Source organism: Lissotriton helveticus, chromosome 7 (genome assembly GCF_964261635.1).
Source record: "Lissotriton helveticus chromosome 7, aLisHel1.1, whole genome shotgun sequence".
Lineage (NCBI taxonomy): Eukaryota > Metazoa > Chordata > Amphibia > Caudata > Salamandridae > Lissotriton > Lissotriton helveticus.
Window position 1 is genome coordinate 1,734,204,220 of NC_136068.1, and position 19,717 is coordinate 1,734,223,936.

The 19,717-nt window shown below is 48.2% G+C and overlaps 1 protein-coding gene across 1 annotated transcript in view; it reads left to right on the plus strand.

Annotated features, from left to right (window-relative positions):
* Positions 1-19,717, plus strand: part of LOC144770712 (serine/threonine-protein kinase pkn2-like) — a 240,752-nt gene that overhangs the window by 166,959 nt on the left and 54,076 nt on the right. Inside the window, exons 3-4 of the mRNA XM_078655443.1 lie at positions 2,050-2,176; positions 3,749-3,856. Of these exons, the coding sequence (XP_078511569.1) occupies positions 2,050-2,176; positions 3,749-3,856 (235 nt within the window). The remainder of the gene's footprint in view (positions 1-2,049; positions 2,177-3,748; positions 3,857-19,717) is intronic.

Genomic DNA, 19,717 nt, shown 5'->3' on the forward strand with positions numbered 1-19,717 from the left:
TCAACTTGGGTGCCTGTTTGGATGGATTTACAGCGGCCTGCTCGGTCGCGAAGGCAAGCCCACCGCTGCTGCGGGTCTTCGACAGTGCCACGGAGTGCTGTTCCATTTGGACGAGGAGAATTGGTGACCTTACACAGGGGGGGAGCCAGTTCAAGCTCCGGTATGCAACCACAAAGCGGGGCAGGTCCCGCTCTGGACTTTAGCACAAGAGATGGTTGCGAGTGAGAAACTCTGGAGGCGCGCCCACTGGGGATTGAAAAAAACACTACATCACCCAGAAAGCCTCGGTGTGAGGCCACGCCCATCGTAGCAGGTGATGCAATTACAAACTGCGCCTTCACCGTTAGTATGCAACAACGCCACTGAAGAGAGGGTCAACCTCGAAACGCGTCTGGCGATTTTATTTGAACATTGCTTCCAGGATGGTTCCTGCTGGCAGGTTACCTACCATTAAAGTGAGCTTTCAAGTTATCCTCGTGTGGTTTCCTTCAACTTGGGTGCCTGTTTGGATGGATTTACAGCGGCCTGCTCGGTCGCGAAGGCAAGCCCACCGCTGCTGCGGGTCTTCGACAGTGCCACGGAGTGCTGTTCCATTTGGACGAGGAGAATTGGTGACCTTACACAGGGGGGGAGCCAGTTCAAGCTCCGGTATGCAACCACAAAGCGGGGCAGGTCCCGCTCTGGACTTTAGCACAAGAGATGGTTGCGAGTGAGAAACTCTGGAGGCGCGCCCACTGGGGATTGAAAAAAACACTACATCACCCAGAAAGCCTCGGTGTGAGGCCACGCCCATCGTAGCAGGTGATGCAATTACAAACTGCGCCTTCACCGTTAGTATGCAACAACGCCACTGAAGAGAGGGTCAACCTCGAAACGCGTCTGGCGATTTTATTTGAACATTGCTTCCAGGATGGTTCCTGCTGGCAGGTTACCTACCATTAAAGTGAGCTTTCAAGTTATCCTCGTGTGGTTTCCTTCAACTTGGGTGCCTGTTTGGATGGATTTACAGCGGCCTGCTCGGTCGCGAAGGCAAGCCCACCGCTGCTGCGGGTCTTCGACAGTGCCACGGAGTGCTGTTCCATTTGGACGAGGAGAATTGGTGACCTTACACAGGGGGGGAGCCAGTTCAAGCTCCGGTATGCAACCACAAAGCGGGGCAGGTCCCGCTCTGGACTTTAGCACAAGAGATGGTTGCGAGTGAGAAACTCTGGAGGCGCGCCCACTGGGGATTGAAAAAAACACTACATCACCCAGAAAGCCTCGGTGTGAGGCCACGCCCATCGTAGCAGGTGATGCAATTACAAACTGCGCCTTCACCGTTAGTATGCAACAACGCCACTGAAGAGAGGGTCAACCTCGAAACGCGTCTGGCGATTTTATTTGAACATTGCTTCCAGGATGGTTCCTGCTGGCAGGTTACCTACCATTAAAGTGAGCTTTCAAGTTATCCTCGTGTGGTTTCCTTCAACTTGGGTGCCTGTTTGGATGGATATATATATATATATACATATATATATATATATATATATATATATATATATATATATATATATATATATATATATATATATATTCAAAATGATCTGCTTCCGTAAAAGAGATGAGGGAACACAGCGGGCTTGTGAACAGCATTTATTCAGTATGGCATGACGCGTTTCAGCGATTTGCCTCTTCAGATGCCTCAGGTACATATATATATAGTATATATCTCAAGGTAGGTAGATGTAGGCACAGAAAATGTATACATACTTTCCTGTTGATATTTCGGTCTTCAGTATTCTGGTCATGATATTGTGACAACTCGATACTGCTCCAAAATATTCTGGACCCTGATTGTAAACCCGCCTAAGAATTGGAAAGTGTCCCCAGAGGTCATTGTGTTTGATGAGCTAGTGAGGCTGGGACATACCATGATATCTGTGATTTCTATACTGGTTATCTTGATGCAGAACATGCTTTATTTGTGCGAGGGAGCTCGTTCTCCTGAGTACTTGAAAAGCCCTGAATGACCTGAATCATAAATTCCCTTGCACCTCTCTGTTTTTTCAGAACCTTAAATCACAAAAACGTGGTGAAGCTACTGGGCCCTCCAGAGCGAGGCTTGGACGGATGGACGATTCCACTGGAATTCATTGATGGGTGCATTCTGGAAGAGCTGATATTTCCTGCAGGGAAGGTGATGCATAATACAAGCATTAATGAGGAACTGCAGTCAAAAGGTGTGAGGTTTAGGAGCCAGAAATGCCTGAATATTTGATTAGCCAAAGTCTTTTTGGCAAAACAATGAAAATAAAATCAATTTCTGATTTCTCCTCGTTGAAAGTGAGGCGGTCTCTTGTAAAGTTACTGCGTAGAAAAATGCTTTCTTTTGAGATTGTGTCACCATGTGTTAACGCATTGTAATTTCTGGTGACATTTGTGGCAACACATTAATATTTTACTAGGCGAGAGTGAGCAGGCATTATAGTAAAGTGGCAGCTACACAGACATTCAGCCTTAATAGACAGTGTGAGCAAAACCGCCAATTAATGTGTTGTTTTCAATGCTTGTTAATTGCTGTCCGGCCATTTTAGTTACCCAGCATACGTAAAGTCCCCCTGCAGCTTAATTGGGGTGTTGCTGCAATCCTGTTAAGGAAGGGGGGCGAGTGTGAGCTGAATAATACAATAGCACATAGTAGTGATACAGGCAACTTTTTTTGTACATGGCGTTACACGTTTATGCCATGGTATGTCATTGGGCGTGCTGCAATCCTTTGGTGTCGTCCCTCGAGGTGGGTTGTGACGCACATTGTGTCCCGGCTATTTTCGTCTAGCGCCATGTTGCCTCTATGTATGTGTGCTCAGTAAATAAATAATAATCATAATAGTGCAGTAACATTGAACCCGCTCTCAACCTGTGTGGCACGTAATGTGGTATCACATTAGTCTGTAGGTAGAGATTGGCCCCTTCTGTATTGTTCGTGCGCAGTATCTGTGTTGGTTCTTATAGTAAGGCTGTGATATACTAACAGGTTCACTGGAGTCTGAGTACCCACTTACCAGCAGATTCTTAGTCAACCACGGAATGCCACTAATATTCCCCCACAAGTCGACCTTTCTACGTTCCGCCCCACATACATCACCATGGGAACCACCAAAATCAACAAGACAAGCACTTCTCTATTCATTCAAAACAAGGCACATACTAACTGTACAGTAGTTATTCAAGAGACATAATATGCAATAAGTACATAATATCTACCATCATCCACAATTTGCATAGTAGCAGTCAGTTGTGCAGTGACTGATCACTCGTCAGGAGGCCATCGTTCCCACCATACTCCTCACACGCATTGTCCTTGCCATCTCAGCCACCCTGCCCCAGAGACTCAGGGGTTTCATGTGCAGATACAACTGGGTAGAATTGTGGAACTATATCCCAGTATAGATGAAAACTCCTTGCATGAAGCATCCAGGGTACAGTGTGGAATGACGTGGCACACTCGTGCTTGCTTTTGCTCTACTGTAGCCTCAACTTTAGAGAGGATCTCATGAATAGGAAGCGCCACAAATCTTGCCCCCACCTACCAACCAGTCTTGATGATTGAGAGCTCTCACAAACCTCTAACCTCTGCTCATAGAACCTACCCCAGGAGCATCTTCAACTTGTCCTTGTGGATGTTCAGACATTCCTTAGGAAGGTTGTCACCCATCTCTAGGACTGCTTTACTGGTTTGGAATCTAACTTTGTTTAATTCTTTCCAAAGCTGTCAACTGCGGAGAAAGACTACATCATCTTTGGAATGTGCGACGGCCTGAGGTACCTTCATTTCAGAAATGTTGTCCATCAGGATTTGAAGCCAAACAATATCATGGTAAGAAAACAAGTGAAGTTGAATGACTAGAGGCAGCCAAAGCAATGTATACCTTGACCTGATGTTAAACACATGAGCAACACAACCTTTGCAACTTCTTTGAGCAGTGGAAACTAGCCTAGTGTTTTTGAATTGCATTTCTCCAAGTCATTAGTGTTTAGTAATAGTGTAAATTTAGCAAACCATTTTCCCTTTCTTTCTGCATTGCTGTAATGTTACATTGTAGCCTGCGCCTGGGAATGTAACTACTCCTTGTGAGAGTTCACAATGGTACAGGTAGATCTTTATGGTTTCAGAGAGGTGGATTTGTCTGCACTTGTGGAGAAGTGTGGCTCAATGGTTAGAACAGCAGACCCTGATGCAGAGGTCTGGCCCGGGACCAGGGTTCAATTCCTGCCTCGGCTGTTCTTGGCGGATCTTGGGCTCATAATTCCTCGGACCTGATTTCTTGCCTCAGTGCCTACTCTAAGCATGGGTCCCACGCTGCAATTCTGGGCAATAGCTTGCTTAGTCTCCACAACGGCCCCTACAGCGCTAGGGATGCCTGGTTGCACCCTGGGGATGCCCAGGAGTGGACATATCACGGGGAAAAACCAGGAAGGGTTCCCTAGCGGTATGAGTACAGCGCCAGGACACTCAGGAGTATCAGTGCGCTTTACAAGTACGGCTACATTTACATTTACTTGGAGGTTACAATCAAGCAGAGTGGTAGAGGCAGGCGTTTGTACCTTTTTTGTCTGGAAGTCATGTAAGGCCAGTACTGTACATCATAACCAAAAAGGCTCAGCTGTGGGGCGTCTGGCTTGACAGATCTAATCAGAATGGAAATCCCACTCAGATGTCACTGCTTTAGACTTGGACTTGGTCCACTAACTCATGCCCAGGTTTGGAGACTGAACTCAGCTTCATTATCACTGTATAAATAAGCAGAGATGTGCTCCAGGCACTGGGCTCTTCATGTCTACATGGGGGATAATCCACACGGAGTGATTCACAACCAACAGTACTGCTGAGTTTTTGGCGCCAGATAAAGTGTGGCCCCTGAAGGGACCGTGCTTTTAACAAGCTTAGCACCCCTTTCGCTTGACTTTGGTAACTGGGTCTAGTTCGAGGAGAAAGTTGTTTTTGTGCCTGAACGTTTCCTGAGGATAACATAGAGATTGAAGGGCCAGCTCCCTGAGCAGGATTCCTCGCTGCCCTACTGACAAACCAATTCTTTTTTTTTTTTGGTGCAAGACGTTTATTAGGTACTGTCAAGTGTACACAGCGTCACGCCTACAACCCTGAGGCCGGCCGCTATCTGTGCAAATTATCAGGAAGTTACGGTGCATAAGAAGAAATTTTACATATACAATCTCGTATTGATTATCTAAACATAATGACAGTAGGCACATTCAATATGAACAAATCAGCGTGTCTCACTTTTCACATTTTTTGTTAAACTTAAACACGTGCGGTATCTTATCTGTATGTGGGATGTTGTCGTTCACCAGTATAGCAGTGAGCCTACATCAGGCTACGGCACACTACACATAGTACATCTCAAAAATGCATAGCAGAGCTTGAACGTGCCATCGCTTCCCGCAAAGGTAATATCTTGGTCCACCGTAAAATATAGTATATGACAGTCAACCATACAATGCCATTCGAAATTCAACGCACCACATTGGTGGCACGAACAATCCACAGTATGATATGAAAGGGGAACATTAACAACAGTAACTGAGAGCATATCCGTATACCACGCTCCCCACTTTTCCAGTGCCCATAAGAGTTCTCAAGAGCATACCACCAATGCAATGTCCAAACTATCAATCTCAAGCCTCCTCCACAGACACATCTAGCAAATAACATTGTAGTGGAGTTCATATGTCAGTAGGTCTGGAGGCGACTGGCAACAGCTCAGAGTAGGTATGCAATTGTTCCTGACAATACACCATATCTTTCATCCAATCCTTGAATTTGGGGGCTCTACCCCTTCCCCATCTGCATGCCACTCTTCGTTTAGCCAATAACATAGCCAGTGCTACATATTTGCGGTGGGCTGCCTGAAGCGGTTCTACATAACCTAGTAGTGCCAAAATCGGGGATGGTTCCACCAACGTGTGTATCATTTTGGATATTGCCGTAAAAGCTTGACACCAGTAGCGATGTACTTGATCACATCCCCATGCAAGGTGTAAGAAATCCGCCCCCGGAATCCCACATCTGTCACAATTGTCAGTGGCTCTCAACTGGAATCTGTGCATACGGGCAGGTGTGTGATTTAATCTGTGTATAAATTTGTAGTGTATAATCCTATACCTACTACTGGATGATATGCGTTCCGTCTGCTGCAAACAGAAATCCCAATGTCTATCTGTGAGTGTCGTGGCCAACTCCTGATCCCACTTCTCCCTGGCAGGTAAACCTTTATATTCCATATTTGCACGGATCGATTTGTACAGCGTGGATACCAGTTTGCTGGGGTTATCATGCAAAAGAATGTTTTGTAATGGGGCAAGTGCAGGAGGCTCGCGTGGAAAGTCAGGTGTAACCGCCTGCAGTCCGTGCCGGAGCCTGACATAGTAAAACACATCTAGTGGTGTCGGCTGTATCCCTTCGTAGAGCTGCTCTCTGGAACGAAAGGTGCCATTATGGTATAGATCCCCCCACGTCACAACATGTATCTTCTTCAATAGCTTCTGAAACCCTGCTCATTGTAAAAGCGGCAGTTGCGGGCGATAAACCAAAGGCAACAGTGGAGCGTATAGCATTTCCATTTTGAGATGCGAGCCTATGTGCCGCCAAGCAGTTACGGTACTTAACACTGTGTTAGGGGTTTTATCTCTTCCCTCTACCGGAGAGTATAATGCACCTTCAATCGGAGTTGGGTGTGCCAGCCAGTGTTCAGCCGCCAATTGGGGCATATATTTAGGTTGTCGTATCCAGAAATAAGCAAAGTGGGCCTGGGCCGCGCGGTAGTAAAGTTCAAAATCCGGAATTCCAAAGCCGCCCTGCGAGTATGGTCTAATAAGGACCTCCCACTTGAGTCTCGGTGATTTCCCGCCCCATACTAGTTTAAGTAATTCCGTACGTAGCAGCCGAAACCCCCCCCCCCCCCCCCGGGGTGGAATGGTATGTTCAGAAAGAGATACAGCAGTTGCGGGAGTATCACCATCTTAATTAGGGAAGCTCTTCCCGCCATTGACAAGGGAAGGGTTATCCATCTGGAGACATTATCACTGATTCTATCCATTACAGTGCCGTAATTAGCCCGAATCAACGCCTCCCTGTCTTTTTCTATGTGTATACCCAGGTATTTAAAATCACCCTCACACCAGGCACGGGGGTGATCCAATGTGAACTTATGCGTCGAGGCAGTAAGTGGAAGTATACACTACTTTTTCCAGTTTATCTGGACACCAGAGAGGACCCCAAATCGTATGAATTCCCTAAGGACGGGATTTAGGTTCTCACAAGGGTTACGGACATAGAGCGTAATATCGTCGGCATACATTGAGATCAGTATCTGCCTTTGAAAACAACGCAACACACTATCTCGATGATGTTGACGCAGCTTAGCCGCAAGCGGCTCTGTGGCTATGGCAAACAGGAGTGGGGAGAGGGGGCAACCTTGCCTAGTCCCTCTGGAAACCGGGAACTCCGAGGACAATTTGCCGTTGATGAGGACCTTGGCCACCGGGCTCGTATATAATAATCTGATCCAGGATATGAAAATAAGTGGAAAGCCCATACGTTCGAGCACCCGGAAGACATAATCCCACTCCAATGAATCAAACGCCTTGGTGGCATCTAAAAAAAATGGCCGCCATTGGCAAGTTTTCATGAACTGAGTTATAGATTGAAAAAAAGGTGCGGAGGTTATGCGACGTTGCCCTGCCTGGCACAAATCCAGCCTGATCCGGGAGTATTAAGTCAGGCAATAGAAGGCTAATGCGCGTAGCTATTAACTTGGCGAGAATCTTCACGTCGCAATTCAACAGTGACAGGGGCCTATACGAATCGCATTGATTAGCAGGCTTCCCCGGCTTGAGAAGGGACGTGATGAGAGCAGATCGCATGGAGGCCGGCAGGTGGCCGACTTCTAGAGCATCTTCATACACTTCGCGCAATACCGGTGCCATGAACTCTATAAATGTCTTGTAAAATTCAATAGGAATGCCGTCCAATCCAGTGGCCTTACCAGAACTCATGTGCATGATAGCATCTCTCACCTCATCTAATTCGAACGGGGCACTTAAAAAGGCTCTCTGTGAATCGCTTAGCCATCCCAATGACACATCTGCCAGGTAGTCATCCAGCAGTAGTTCCCCTGTTCTAGTGGAGGAATATAATGTACTATAGTGTCCTACAAATTCATTAAGTATGTGCGTGGTGTCCCTGAGTAGTATCCCTTCTTTAGTCTCCAATTCGAGTATGACAGTAGGCGAACGCATAAGTTTAATCGTTGCAGCTAAGGCTTTCCCAGGTCTCTCGCCTTCCCCATACCTTCTGGCCACCCAGTGTTTGTTCCTGAACTTCACCTCCCGCGCAGCTTCATCGGTATATTCCTACAGCTTATCTCGTATGACAGCTAGCGTATCACTCCCAGGGCTAACTCGAAGTGCATCCTCCGCGTCTCTAAGTTCTGATTCTAAAGTCCTCAACCTATTCAATATACTCTTGAGTACCCCCGAGCCTTTCTAAATGCAAAGCCCTCTGAGCGTGACCTTAAAAGCATCCCATATAGTTTCGACATCCTTCACTGAATCTTTATTACGTTGAAAAAAATCAAGACATTCCACTCGAAGCTCTTCTTGGAACTCGGTGTCCAGCAGCATCGTGGGTTGCATACGCCACGCTGTGACAGGGGGGCCTAATTCAGTTCCCTTCAACGTGATGAGTACAGGTGAGTGATCTGAATATGTTCTGGGGAGATGTGCTGAGTAAACCAGTGATGTGTAAAGCTGCGGCGTTAAAAGTATATAATCCAGTCTGGCCCATGACCTCGCCTGAGCAGTGAAGTGGGTACCTTCTCCCTTCGTCCCATGCATAGATCTCCATGCGTCTAATAGATTATTATCTGCAATCGTTGCACAGAGAATCTCCCTCCCATTAGTATAGTGATGGGGCGCGGGATGTGACCTGTCCAAGGCAGGATTCAGGGTTGTGTTGAAGTCACCCCCCCAGATAAGGTGCTGTGGCCCAGTTCCCACAATTGCCGCCCACAAGTCAGTAAAGTATTGTGGATCATCCACATTAGGCCCGTAGCAGCAGGCCAGTGTCACAGCCATACGACCCAATCTGCCCCACATCAAGCAAAATCTCCCCTGTGGGTCAGTCTTAGAGCCTGCTAAATGGAATGCTGTGTTTTTTTTTATCAAAATAGCCGTACCCCGTGCATATGATGAGTATGAGGAGAATACTGTATAAGAGGCCCACCTCTTCCCAAACGAGTGTATCCCATGTGGCTTGAAATGTGTTTCCTGGAGTAAGGCAATATGAATGTTATGTCGATCAAGATAGCCCAGTATCTGCCTCCTCTTTCTAGGATCGCCAAGCCCTCTCACGTTCCATGTAAGTATGTTCAAATTTGTGTCCCCCCATGCGTGCAAGTGGATATATAAGCCAGATGGCGAGGCATATTGCATGGCATACCTACCACCAGCAAGTAGCAGGCCCTGTCCGCGACGTGCGTGCCCAGCATTCCCTAGGGAGAGCAGAAGACCCATCAGACGGGCAGTGTCCCCGCCCCCAGCATTACTTCGCTGCAATGCAGAGTGCACATACCGCACCATATCTTTGACGTAGACAAAAACTCCCAAACCTAAATATAGAAGCAGCACTTCGATACCTGTTGCACATGCAATGAACATAAACCAAACGGTCCCCCCAACTGTGTGCCCATCCCGCTTATCCCCAAGAACCCCCGCAAGCACATGGTCTGCGCAAAAGTAACAGCAATAATCACCTCCCATCCTCTCCCTTGAGATCTACGCAGGTCTTCCAGAAATACCCATGCCTTGCCGTCTCCACTCCTCCCATTCAAAACGACTCTCCCGCCTCCCCCCACCCACTGAAGCATCCCCAACGTGCCAGCATCCCAAGCCCTCCCCCCACCCAAAAGTTGACCAAAACATCTGAACATCAACAGAAATGGAATCAAGTTCCTTGGTGTATACCCGTTAGGGGTCTTCCGAGGTGCACGTCTGTCCACCCCCATTCCTCCCGCTCCGTGCAAGCTCGTCCCTTATGTCTCTATCCGGAGGGGAAAGGGAGAGGGGGATGGGTGCCTGGCATACGTTACCGCCTGCAGTCCGATACCCGTCAGTGGTACCTTTCAAATCTGTCGTAGTCTCCATACTTAGTAGCAACACCGGTCCATGTAGTGAGACAAGTACTATGTCCCAACAGCGTGTCTAACCCCAGCAACACGGGTCAGTTGTTCTCCAAATCAGAACTCGAGTCCTTCCGGCCCTCGGCATCTGCAGCCCGTCTTCCTTGTCTAGGCAATGTTTTAATGTAATCCTCGACTTGTTGCGGGTTGACAAAAAAATGTTGTGTACCCTGATGAGTCACTCGCAATTTGGCTGGGTACAAAAGGCAATAATCAATGCGTAGGTCTCTAAGTTTCTTCTTAACAGCAAGGAATTTACGCCTTTGTTCTTGTACCACTGGGGTAAAGTCCGGATAAATAGAGAATGTCACTCCATCGTGCGAGAGGTTCTGAGTTGCCCTTGCCGCTCGTAGTGCCGCATCACGATCTCTATAGTTGAGCAGGCGCGCTATGATGGGTCTTGGCGGAGCTCCAGGTTTGGGCCTAGGTCCGAGCGAACGATGAGCACGCTCCACGATGAATTGGTTGGAGAAGGCCTCCGCTCCCACCGCCGCCATAAGAATCTTCTCTATATAGAGCTCCATCCTCCCCGTGTTGGTCGTCTCTGGTACGCCCGTGACGCGAATATTATTCCGTCGGCTCCTCGCTTCCAACTCCTCATTTTTGGTGGCAATTACACGCAGCACATTATCCATTCTCGAGAGTCTCGTGGCATGTGTTGCCGTGGTGTCATCATTGTTGGATATTCGTCGCTCCACTTCGGTAATACGTTCTTCATGAATATCCATTTTCTGTACTATGCTGTCCATTCTGGCTGAGAGCCTATCGACTTTGTCAACGACAGTGGCAAAGCCCTGGCGCATCTCCTGCAGCATCGTGGCAATGTCCGGCGCCGTAGGGGCTGACGTAGACACCTCTGCAGATGGGCTCCGTGGTTGCCCGCTATCCACCGCATTCCTCGTTACTTTCTTATGAACTGCGGGTTCAAAATGCAGTTTGGGCTGCCTGTTGTCTGGCTTCCCCATTACGCCACGTAAATAAAAGCACTCTGCCTGAGATGAGTGATGATCCCTCTCGGCGCAGCCAGTAATGGAGAGGTCACCCCTTCGTCAGTGTATCGCTGTACAACAATTGCGACGCCGCCTCTGCACTCCTAGAAAGTGAATAAAGTCGCGATGGTGTTCACACTAATATCATGCAGGAAATGAGATCTAGGCGCCTGGGCTGGCGTGTTGGCAGAACATTCAACACTAGTATTTATTTTGCCTTGCTCAATCATACAGTTCATTGCAGCAGGCAAAGCCTCCAGGCCTACCGTAGCAACACGAGGAGTGGAAGAGCCCTCCGGTTCACAATGCCGCTTATCTATCACACATGCAGGGGAGCTCGTGGCCTCAGCGCTCACTCGGTGATATCCTGCATGCCAGGGCGGTACTCACAGTTCGCCTAGCAAATCGCACCGCTACAGTGCCTCAGTAATGCACCAACGTTTGCGGCGAATCAGAGGCCTTCCCAGGGCAAAATGCCGCGATCGGCGCCAGCTATTCCCCGCACCAGCAAAAGTCAGTCGTGCCCAGAGTCTCTCACCAGATTTCCACTACCGTCGTCCGGCGGGCTCCGGGGGGCAATGAGAGGAGCTGCAATCTGCCCCCGCAGGCAAGGCGAGGAAGGCCGCCCGCTTCTGCTCTTCGGGCCTGTTCGCCTCGTGGTGCGCCTCGGCGTCCCGCAGCTCCCCGAGCCACCTCAGGGTTCCGCAGCGGCAGGGTGCATCCGGGGCCGAATCCTCAACCGGCACGAACTTCGTCCCCTCAGGAGTTAGAGCAGCCAAAGTTTCACCGAGTGTCAAACAACACTCACTGTACCATCGTGGAGAGTTTTGGACGGGTAGGAGCAGGTTAATCAGGATAAAGTGAGGATAAAAGCGCCAGGCTGCGGGAGCCTCACCAGAGTGCGGCCATTCAGCTTGTGCGCCCTCTAGCGCCCCTGACAAACCAATTCTTGGTGCTGTGGCCAAGGGCCCAGACCCAGTTGCAATCTCCAGTTGCTTCATAGTCATTTGAGGGCCCAATCAGCGAAGGTAGTCACTTTTTTTATCAACCTTAAATTCCTGAAGGTAGACAGAGGCCTGAGAGGTCCATGGGCTGCCCTGAATGAATTTAAAAAGGCCACCTCTGTATCTTGTCTCTCCAGCCACTGCTGTGACATACTTTACTAGATCTTTTAGCCATTCCACATATTCTGACTGAGATTGGTGCCAACGCTATAATCCACCCATTAATCTGCTTACACCTTTTGACTGATAGAACATCAGATAAACTTGTTAAGATTGCTTTACTTTACTCTCCCCACCTTTTGTAGTCACAGAATCCATAGGTTAATTTCACCTGACTTTCCCATTTGTAAGATTCCAGCCTTAACACCACAGCATCTTAGATTAGCACAAGAACATTGTCAAAGAGCAACGATGCAGCATCGGTGGAACATTTTCAAGTGTTTCTGTTGAACACAATTGGCAGACACCTCCATAGTGTGTTGGCATGCTTTCACCAAATTAGTGTCTGACAATTTTAGTTCCAGATCAAACTCATTGACTTTTAGACCTAATGGGCATTTTAATGAAAATGGCAAACACCCCTGAGATTATCTTGCTACCTACTCTAAAACTTTTGTTGGATGCTTCTACCTGCAGGTTCCTCACTTCAGAAATCCTCCAAGGTGCCAGGATAGGTCAGGAAACTTGAAATACTTCTCTGCCAGTAGCTGGCAGCATATCTCTGTCTCTACTTTGATAGAAAATATCACAGAGCCATTTAAATCGCCAATCAGATCTTTTCTTTCTGTTCCGTTTGAAGCTGCCCCGAAGTGCTCTCCTTGGAATTTTAGGTCTCAGTTAGACAGCGCATGCGCTGTCTCGAAGAGTCAGTTGTCTTCAATATGTGGGCGTTAGCGAGCCCATATGATTAACATTTGTTTGCTCCTTGTATCCATTGGTCCATGGCATGCATAGGGCATGCCTCTTCTTGTGTTCAGGTTTGCCCTACAGCATGGACCAAGCAATTCTATCAGACTTGTGTCCATCCACTGCTCCTGTTTTAGGAGCTAGTTTGTTCTTTGTTTTTGAGCACTTCATGCAAGTGCTTTCACTTGCTCCCTGCACCCATCCCCACCTCACGTCAGTCCATGAACATGGGCCACCCCCTTCATGTTTAAGTTACTGACTCCCCTAATTGCTTTTTTTTGCACTTTGTCACTGCCTGCACCTGTACCTCCCTCTGCTGCCGTTCATCCCATCATACCCCTCCGGCATCAATGCTTGTTTTTCCTGTATTCCCAGTGCCCGTTGCATCTTCGTGATGCATTCCCAGCAGTGATCCTGCTCAGGTGGCGGTGTTCAGATATTCTTTGTTAGTCATGTCCTCCCCTTTCGGTGGTCTGAGGCACAAGGTGCCTTTGAATCTTTTGACATCTCATCTGCTGGTCGGCCTCTCCAACCTTGTTGATCTTGGTTCGACTTCAGCAGGTTCTTTTGTCGTAGACCTTGTCTGTTTCTTTTGCTTCCACATTAGTGTTGGTGTGGAACTTATGTCATCCTTGACTGTGCCTCCTGGTTCCCCTATTCTTTGACACAGGGAGACCGATCTGATTGATGCCGCCATTCAGTCGGGATTTATGTCGATCTTGAGCCCTCTCAAATTGGCTGCAAAGGATCCACGACTCTTGGTATTTTGTTGGCTCTGATAGTAACTTTGAGGTGTTACCCATCACAGTGCCGCATTCTGGTGCTGCTTTTGGGGTGGTATAGCCGTTCCCCTTTTTTCTCTATGAAAGATTTTCTCTTGGATTTCCATTACGTGGTCTCTTCTCTGAGTATAAGTTTGCCGTAGGAGCTTATTACGAGTTTGGCGGTCCGTGGACCGCCGGCGGTCTACCATACATGCAGTCGTGGTCCGACCGTCACGGGCTCTGCTGTCCAACTGGCGTATTACGAGTTGGGAGTATTGCCTTTGGGCTGCTGGCACCACAAATACACCTCCGAGATTGCGGTTGGGGAAGGCAGCCCCCATAGGGCGGTACAGAGGGGCAACACCGCAATCCGTATTGCGAGTTGGCTTTTCCATGAGCCGACTGGTGGTCGGACCTCCATCAAAAGGTCGGTGGAAAAGACGGATTTGGGTGCATACTCACCCCTTTCCTGTTCTTCCCAGCCGATTTCGATGTGATCCCTTGATCCATGTCCCCCTTACACAGCAACATCTCACCCTGAGGAATATGACCCCGTCTGTGGCAATGCAAAGTTATGTGCTCTTTATACTATATACCCATTGCAGGGACTTCCCACATATGGGTTGGACTCTGGCATTGGCTAGGTGGTATATTTCCATATGTATCATGCATATGTGTTCATTTGACACATATGCAGTTGAAATGTACACATTTACCTCGATATATGAAAATACTTTCACCACCGCCACAAGACTGCCACAGCCCCACCATGGGCACCACGGTCAACTTATAATACTGCGTCAGAAGACCACCAGGGTTGCAGTTTTCTCACGGTCAGGGGCTATCGGCAGTCGGACTGCGAAACTTGTAATCAGGCTTTTAGATTGGTTGTCGGACTTCAGTTTGGAGGATGACGTGTCCTTCAATTCTACCTTGCATAAGGCAGCTTTGGTCTTTCCCTGCATATTTCTGTCAGACAGAACGTTCCAAGTATCTGCTCCCCCTTTCTGTCCCGCGCCCAGTCCCTCAAGGCTCTGCCCTCAGCCCCATACTTTTCAATCTGTATGTTCAACCCCTGGCCACGGTGTCCAGGGATAACGGTCTTACCACGTTATGCTTATGATACTCAGTTGGTGTTGGCCCTCTCCGATGACCCGATGCTAGGCGCTACCAAATTCCGGAATGGCCTAGCGGCGGTCGCGGAGTGGATGACCACCAACTGCCTTCAGCTCAACGCCCATAAATCCGAGGTGTTGGTGGGGAGAGATCATGGACTATGGGGCGAGCATTGGTGGCCTAAGACCCGGGCTGTGCTCCTAACCCTAAGCTGGCAGTAAAAAATCTTGGGGACTGGCTAGATACCACTCTCAGCTATCAGGAGCATACCAAGAAATTAGGGGGAACCTGCTTTGGCCTACTTCGAGGGTTGAGACCCTTGTTGAGGTTTTTGGATCCTTCTACCCGCCAGATTGGACTTCGCCAATTCGCTCCTGTTAGGGGCTAATAAGGCAGAAATGACTCCTGTGCAGCGTGTGCAGAACGCAGCAGCTCGTGTCCTGCTGAGGCTTCCTAGAACTTGTTCCGCGATGGGGGGTGATTCGCCATCTTCATTGGTTGCCTTCGACTAAAAGGATCGAATTTAAAACCCTGTGCCTGACTTTTAAAATCTTTAAATTCTCCTCTGCTGAGATTCTGTCCAAATTACAGGTACCCTACGTACCTATGCGCCAACTACGATCAGCTGGTCAACATCTAGCTATGGTTCCCAGAGTGAAGCTTCTTCCAGCGGGTGGACGATCTTTTCGCTGTCTGGTGGCTAATTTGTGGAATTCCATGCCTGCGCAGATTCGCTGTCTGGACAGCTTGATGTCTTTTCGTAAGGACGTTAAGACCTTTCTCTTTCCCATGGCCTAATCCCGGATCCCTTCTTTGACACGGCTACTAGCGCTGGGACGTCTCTTCGCTGAGGCAGCTGTACGCTATATAAAACGATTTAACATAACATATCATGGAGGGGTGGGTCTGATTTTGTTTAATAGAAATTCTACACCCTTGTTCCTCTTCATAACTCTTTTTGCCCTTCTTTCATGCACTCAAGGTCCCTGATTCGGGCAGTCTAATGTAAGCCTGCCTCGGCTCCAGCCGTTAGTGCTTGGTTCGCACATCTGTATTGCCCGTATTACATAGCCCATAATAAATGACATGATTTGATCTCGTTGTTTAGTATATGGGTTAGACAGCAATTCCCTTGTACTTTTCTCCTCTCCATTACCTGAGGATTGGCAGTTTGTTGACGCACTGAGAAAGAAGCTGTTCTTGTCTCAGGTCTTCACTCTTGTAATGCAATGTGCTTCTTGGCCCAATAGGGTACTCTCTTACACTTTGGGAAATGGCAGAGATGGTGATTCCGCTACTTTTAGATCATGCAAGTGGCCACTTTGAAGAGTTCATTAATGATGGATTTGGCGGTGTGTGAACATGACTCGAGCTCCCTATACCAACAAAGCAAACAGATTGTTTTTTGTACGATTTTAATGATTAAGCAAGCAAATCTGAGAAGTAAATTCCATTGTGACTCACATTTGGGAAGGAGAACTGAAAATCATGAAGAACCCTGCATCAGAAGCAGCAGTCATTCCTTGGCTTGATAAGAAATATAGAGCTCCTGAAATGTTTGATTAGGCATCCATGCCCAGATTCTGAGGTGATGCAGGCGACCCAGCAGAGGTCCAGAAATCCCTCTATCCCATGTTCGGCACCACCATCAAAGAAGGCAGACATCTGGATAACATGAGGAAAACAAGTATTGGCATAGCCAATGGGTTTTGCCTTTTGGACCTTATGAGTGTCAGCTGCTGATCGCACGCTTCCTCTAAAAAAGCAAACACTCAGGTGCACTGCAGCGGCGCAAGCACTAGTGACTCTTAGCTGCCAAGGTTTCCGATTGCCATGTGTCACATTTTCCTAATTTCAGTGTAAATATGTGTGATATTCCAATGACTATGAGCAGAACATTTGCCTAAAGAATGCTCCTAGTGCGGTGAAGAGGCAGTTCATACACTTCCAAAAGAAGTGCATTGTTCTAGGGAGCAGTAGCTGTGGTGAGAGCTGAGGTGCACTGCAGTTGCTGTTTCCTGTTCTGCACCCTGTGGTTCCAGTCGGATGTCTGCTGACTGGTATGGTGGTTTGGGTGTCACTGTGGCAGTGGAGGGCGCAGTATGGGCTGTGAATCATCTTTGAGACTGTGAACAGTGCTGGGTAATATCCATTAGATTTCTTGTATGCACTCACCTTGGGCCCATAAGTTGTGTGAGGAGTGAACGCTTTATAGTAAAGTGTGCTCAAGATAGACAAAAGCCTGGCTGCAACCTCCATCCCTGTTCCCCAATTGCAATTGTGAACAGCTGGTGTTTTATAAGGTGTAATGTGCTCTTTTTTGGTTCCGTCATTCTATTCGTAAAGGGAGAGCCTTAAGTGACAATGTATTGAATTGAAAGGGCTTGCAATTTTAAACTAGACTTAAAAACAAAGGCTAGGAGGGTTGGGGATGAAGCCACTTGTATGGTAATGACATTTTTTTTTTAAACAGTGCCTCCGACCGGAAGGCAGGCCTGTGGATGAAGCAAACACTTGACATAGAAGAAACCACTGCTTCTCAATGGCCAGTAGGGCTGGGGAAGTGAGAAATGCAGCATCTCGCAAGGGCTGGTAAAGCGAGTCAAAGTCAGTGAAGTGCAGGTGGAATACTGCTTCTGACAGTCGCATATAAGAACCTACTGCTTCTGAACGGCCAGTAGGGCTGAAAATGCGAGACCTTCCATGCCTCGCAAGGGCTTGTAAAGCGTGTGAAATGCAATCAATTGTAATCTGAATGCTTCTTCTGATGGCCCCATAAGGCGGGTCATACTGTGCAAAAGAAACAATCAAGCACACAAATTATAGAAAGCCCATTTAAATACGATGCTTATAACATTGACTGATAGACTGATAATTTTTTTACTAAAAGCTTAAAAAGTATCCCAGACAAATCTCAAACCCCAACAATTTCTATTTTAGCAACAAGGCGACATAATAAGAAACAGGAACGTTCTAATGCACAATAAATCCCATGTAATGGATGCTTCGTTTCAAAAGGGCTGGTAAATCCTCACAAACTCTTAACAGAATGGTGAGGTGTTCACAGCGAGTGTTTGTTTTCAAGTCCGAAAGACCATGAAGTGCTCCGTAAATCTGCATGTTATTAAGTTAAGCTGAACACGTCCCATACAGTCCATATTGTGTTACTGCGAGCACTGGCATGATTCGAGTAATGGCACAGAATGCAGCACTTACTCTTAACCTGTTTCGCTCATCTGACATCAAGATACTTGTCCACCTGTCCACTGAAGATCACTTAAATGAATAAACACAGTGGGTCTCTGCTCAAGAGATCGGTATCTAGGCTCCACATAGTGGGTACCAATTCCAGTAAGTAAGCTCACTGGGATAAGGCACAAGCAGCAGAGCCCCCCTCACCTTGCATGGTTCTACTTTAAAAGATTGACAACGGCGGTAAGGTAGACGGAACGTATTCTACTTCAATCAGAAACACAGCACTAGAGCAGTTGACATAACCAGGATCAGGATGTCAGGTAAATAAAAGCACACAGAACTCAGCAGCCAGTACAGACATCAATTGCGTGAAAAGCAATAACAATGAAAGATGTTCGAGGCATGTGGGCTGCTAAATTCATATCTTTAGCATAGATCGCCGCCTAGTGTTGGGTCCGGATGATTGCACCTTGTTGTCCTGGAAGAGTCTTCGAAGTATCACGAGATAGGTGGCTCCTCCCCTGGACTACAGTGCGCATGGGCATCGACTCCATCCCCAGATTGTTTTTTTCCGCCATTGGGTTCGGATGTGATTTCGACGACTCCTTGTCGGAATCGAAAAAAACTTACTTCTTAAGGCCAAAAGGCCTTCGTTCCCTGCGTCGGTATTGTTAGCGTGCGGTCTCGAGCATCATCCCACTCTTCGAGTTGGATTTCTGCGGAGTCAAGCAACTCTTCGGACATCGAGACCCTCTCGTCGCGGCGAGACCCCGACGACCTTACCATGGAACGATCTCCATTCAAGTTCTGCCCCGTCTGTGGATCTAAATACCCACATATCGACGTGCATCCAGTCTGTAACAAATGCCTCTCGCCGGAACACAACGAGGACAACTGCATGGCCTGCTCAAAGTTCAGGTCAAAGAAAACGCTCAAGCTTCGGCGCGCGGCGCGCCTCGAGGCCCGGCGAGCGGCTCCGGCACCCGACGACATATTCGACGACCCCGCAGAAGAAGGCCGAAGCCATCCTCTTCAGATTTCACCACCGTCGACGGAGGTCGAGGCCGATCCCGAGGAACAAGTCGAGGAACAGAGCCAGGACCTTGAATACGTCGAGGAGGTAGGGGACGACGAAGAAGTCTATGGGGCCGCGGAAGATAGCTCAGAGGAAGAGCTATGCCCCGAAAGTTACATGATTCAGGCTCAGGTCACGGGATCGCCACTCGGCCTTACCCATGACCCTGCACCGCTATCCCCGGCCCCGCCTTCGGGCCCGGCCATGGACACAACAGCAGAGACGCCATTGCGCGTATCGAAACCGAAACCGAAACCTTCGGATTCGACAACACCTAAGATGGCCGACGTCCCTTCGAAAACTAAACCGAAACCTACGGCTTCGACAACACCTAAAATGGCCGACGTCCCATCTAAAATTACGAAGCCTGCTTACCTCATCGACTCCGTCGCCCTCCGGCCCTCCGAAGTCGAAGAAGGCTGTCGAGTCGACA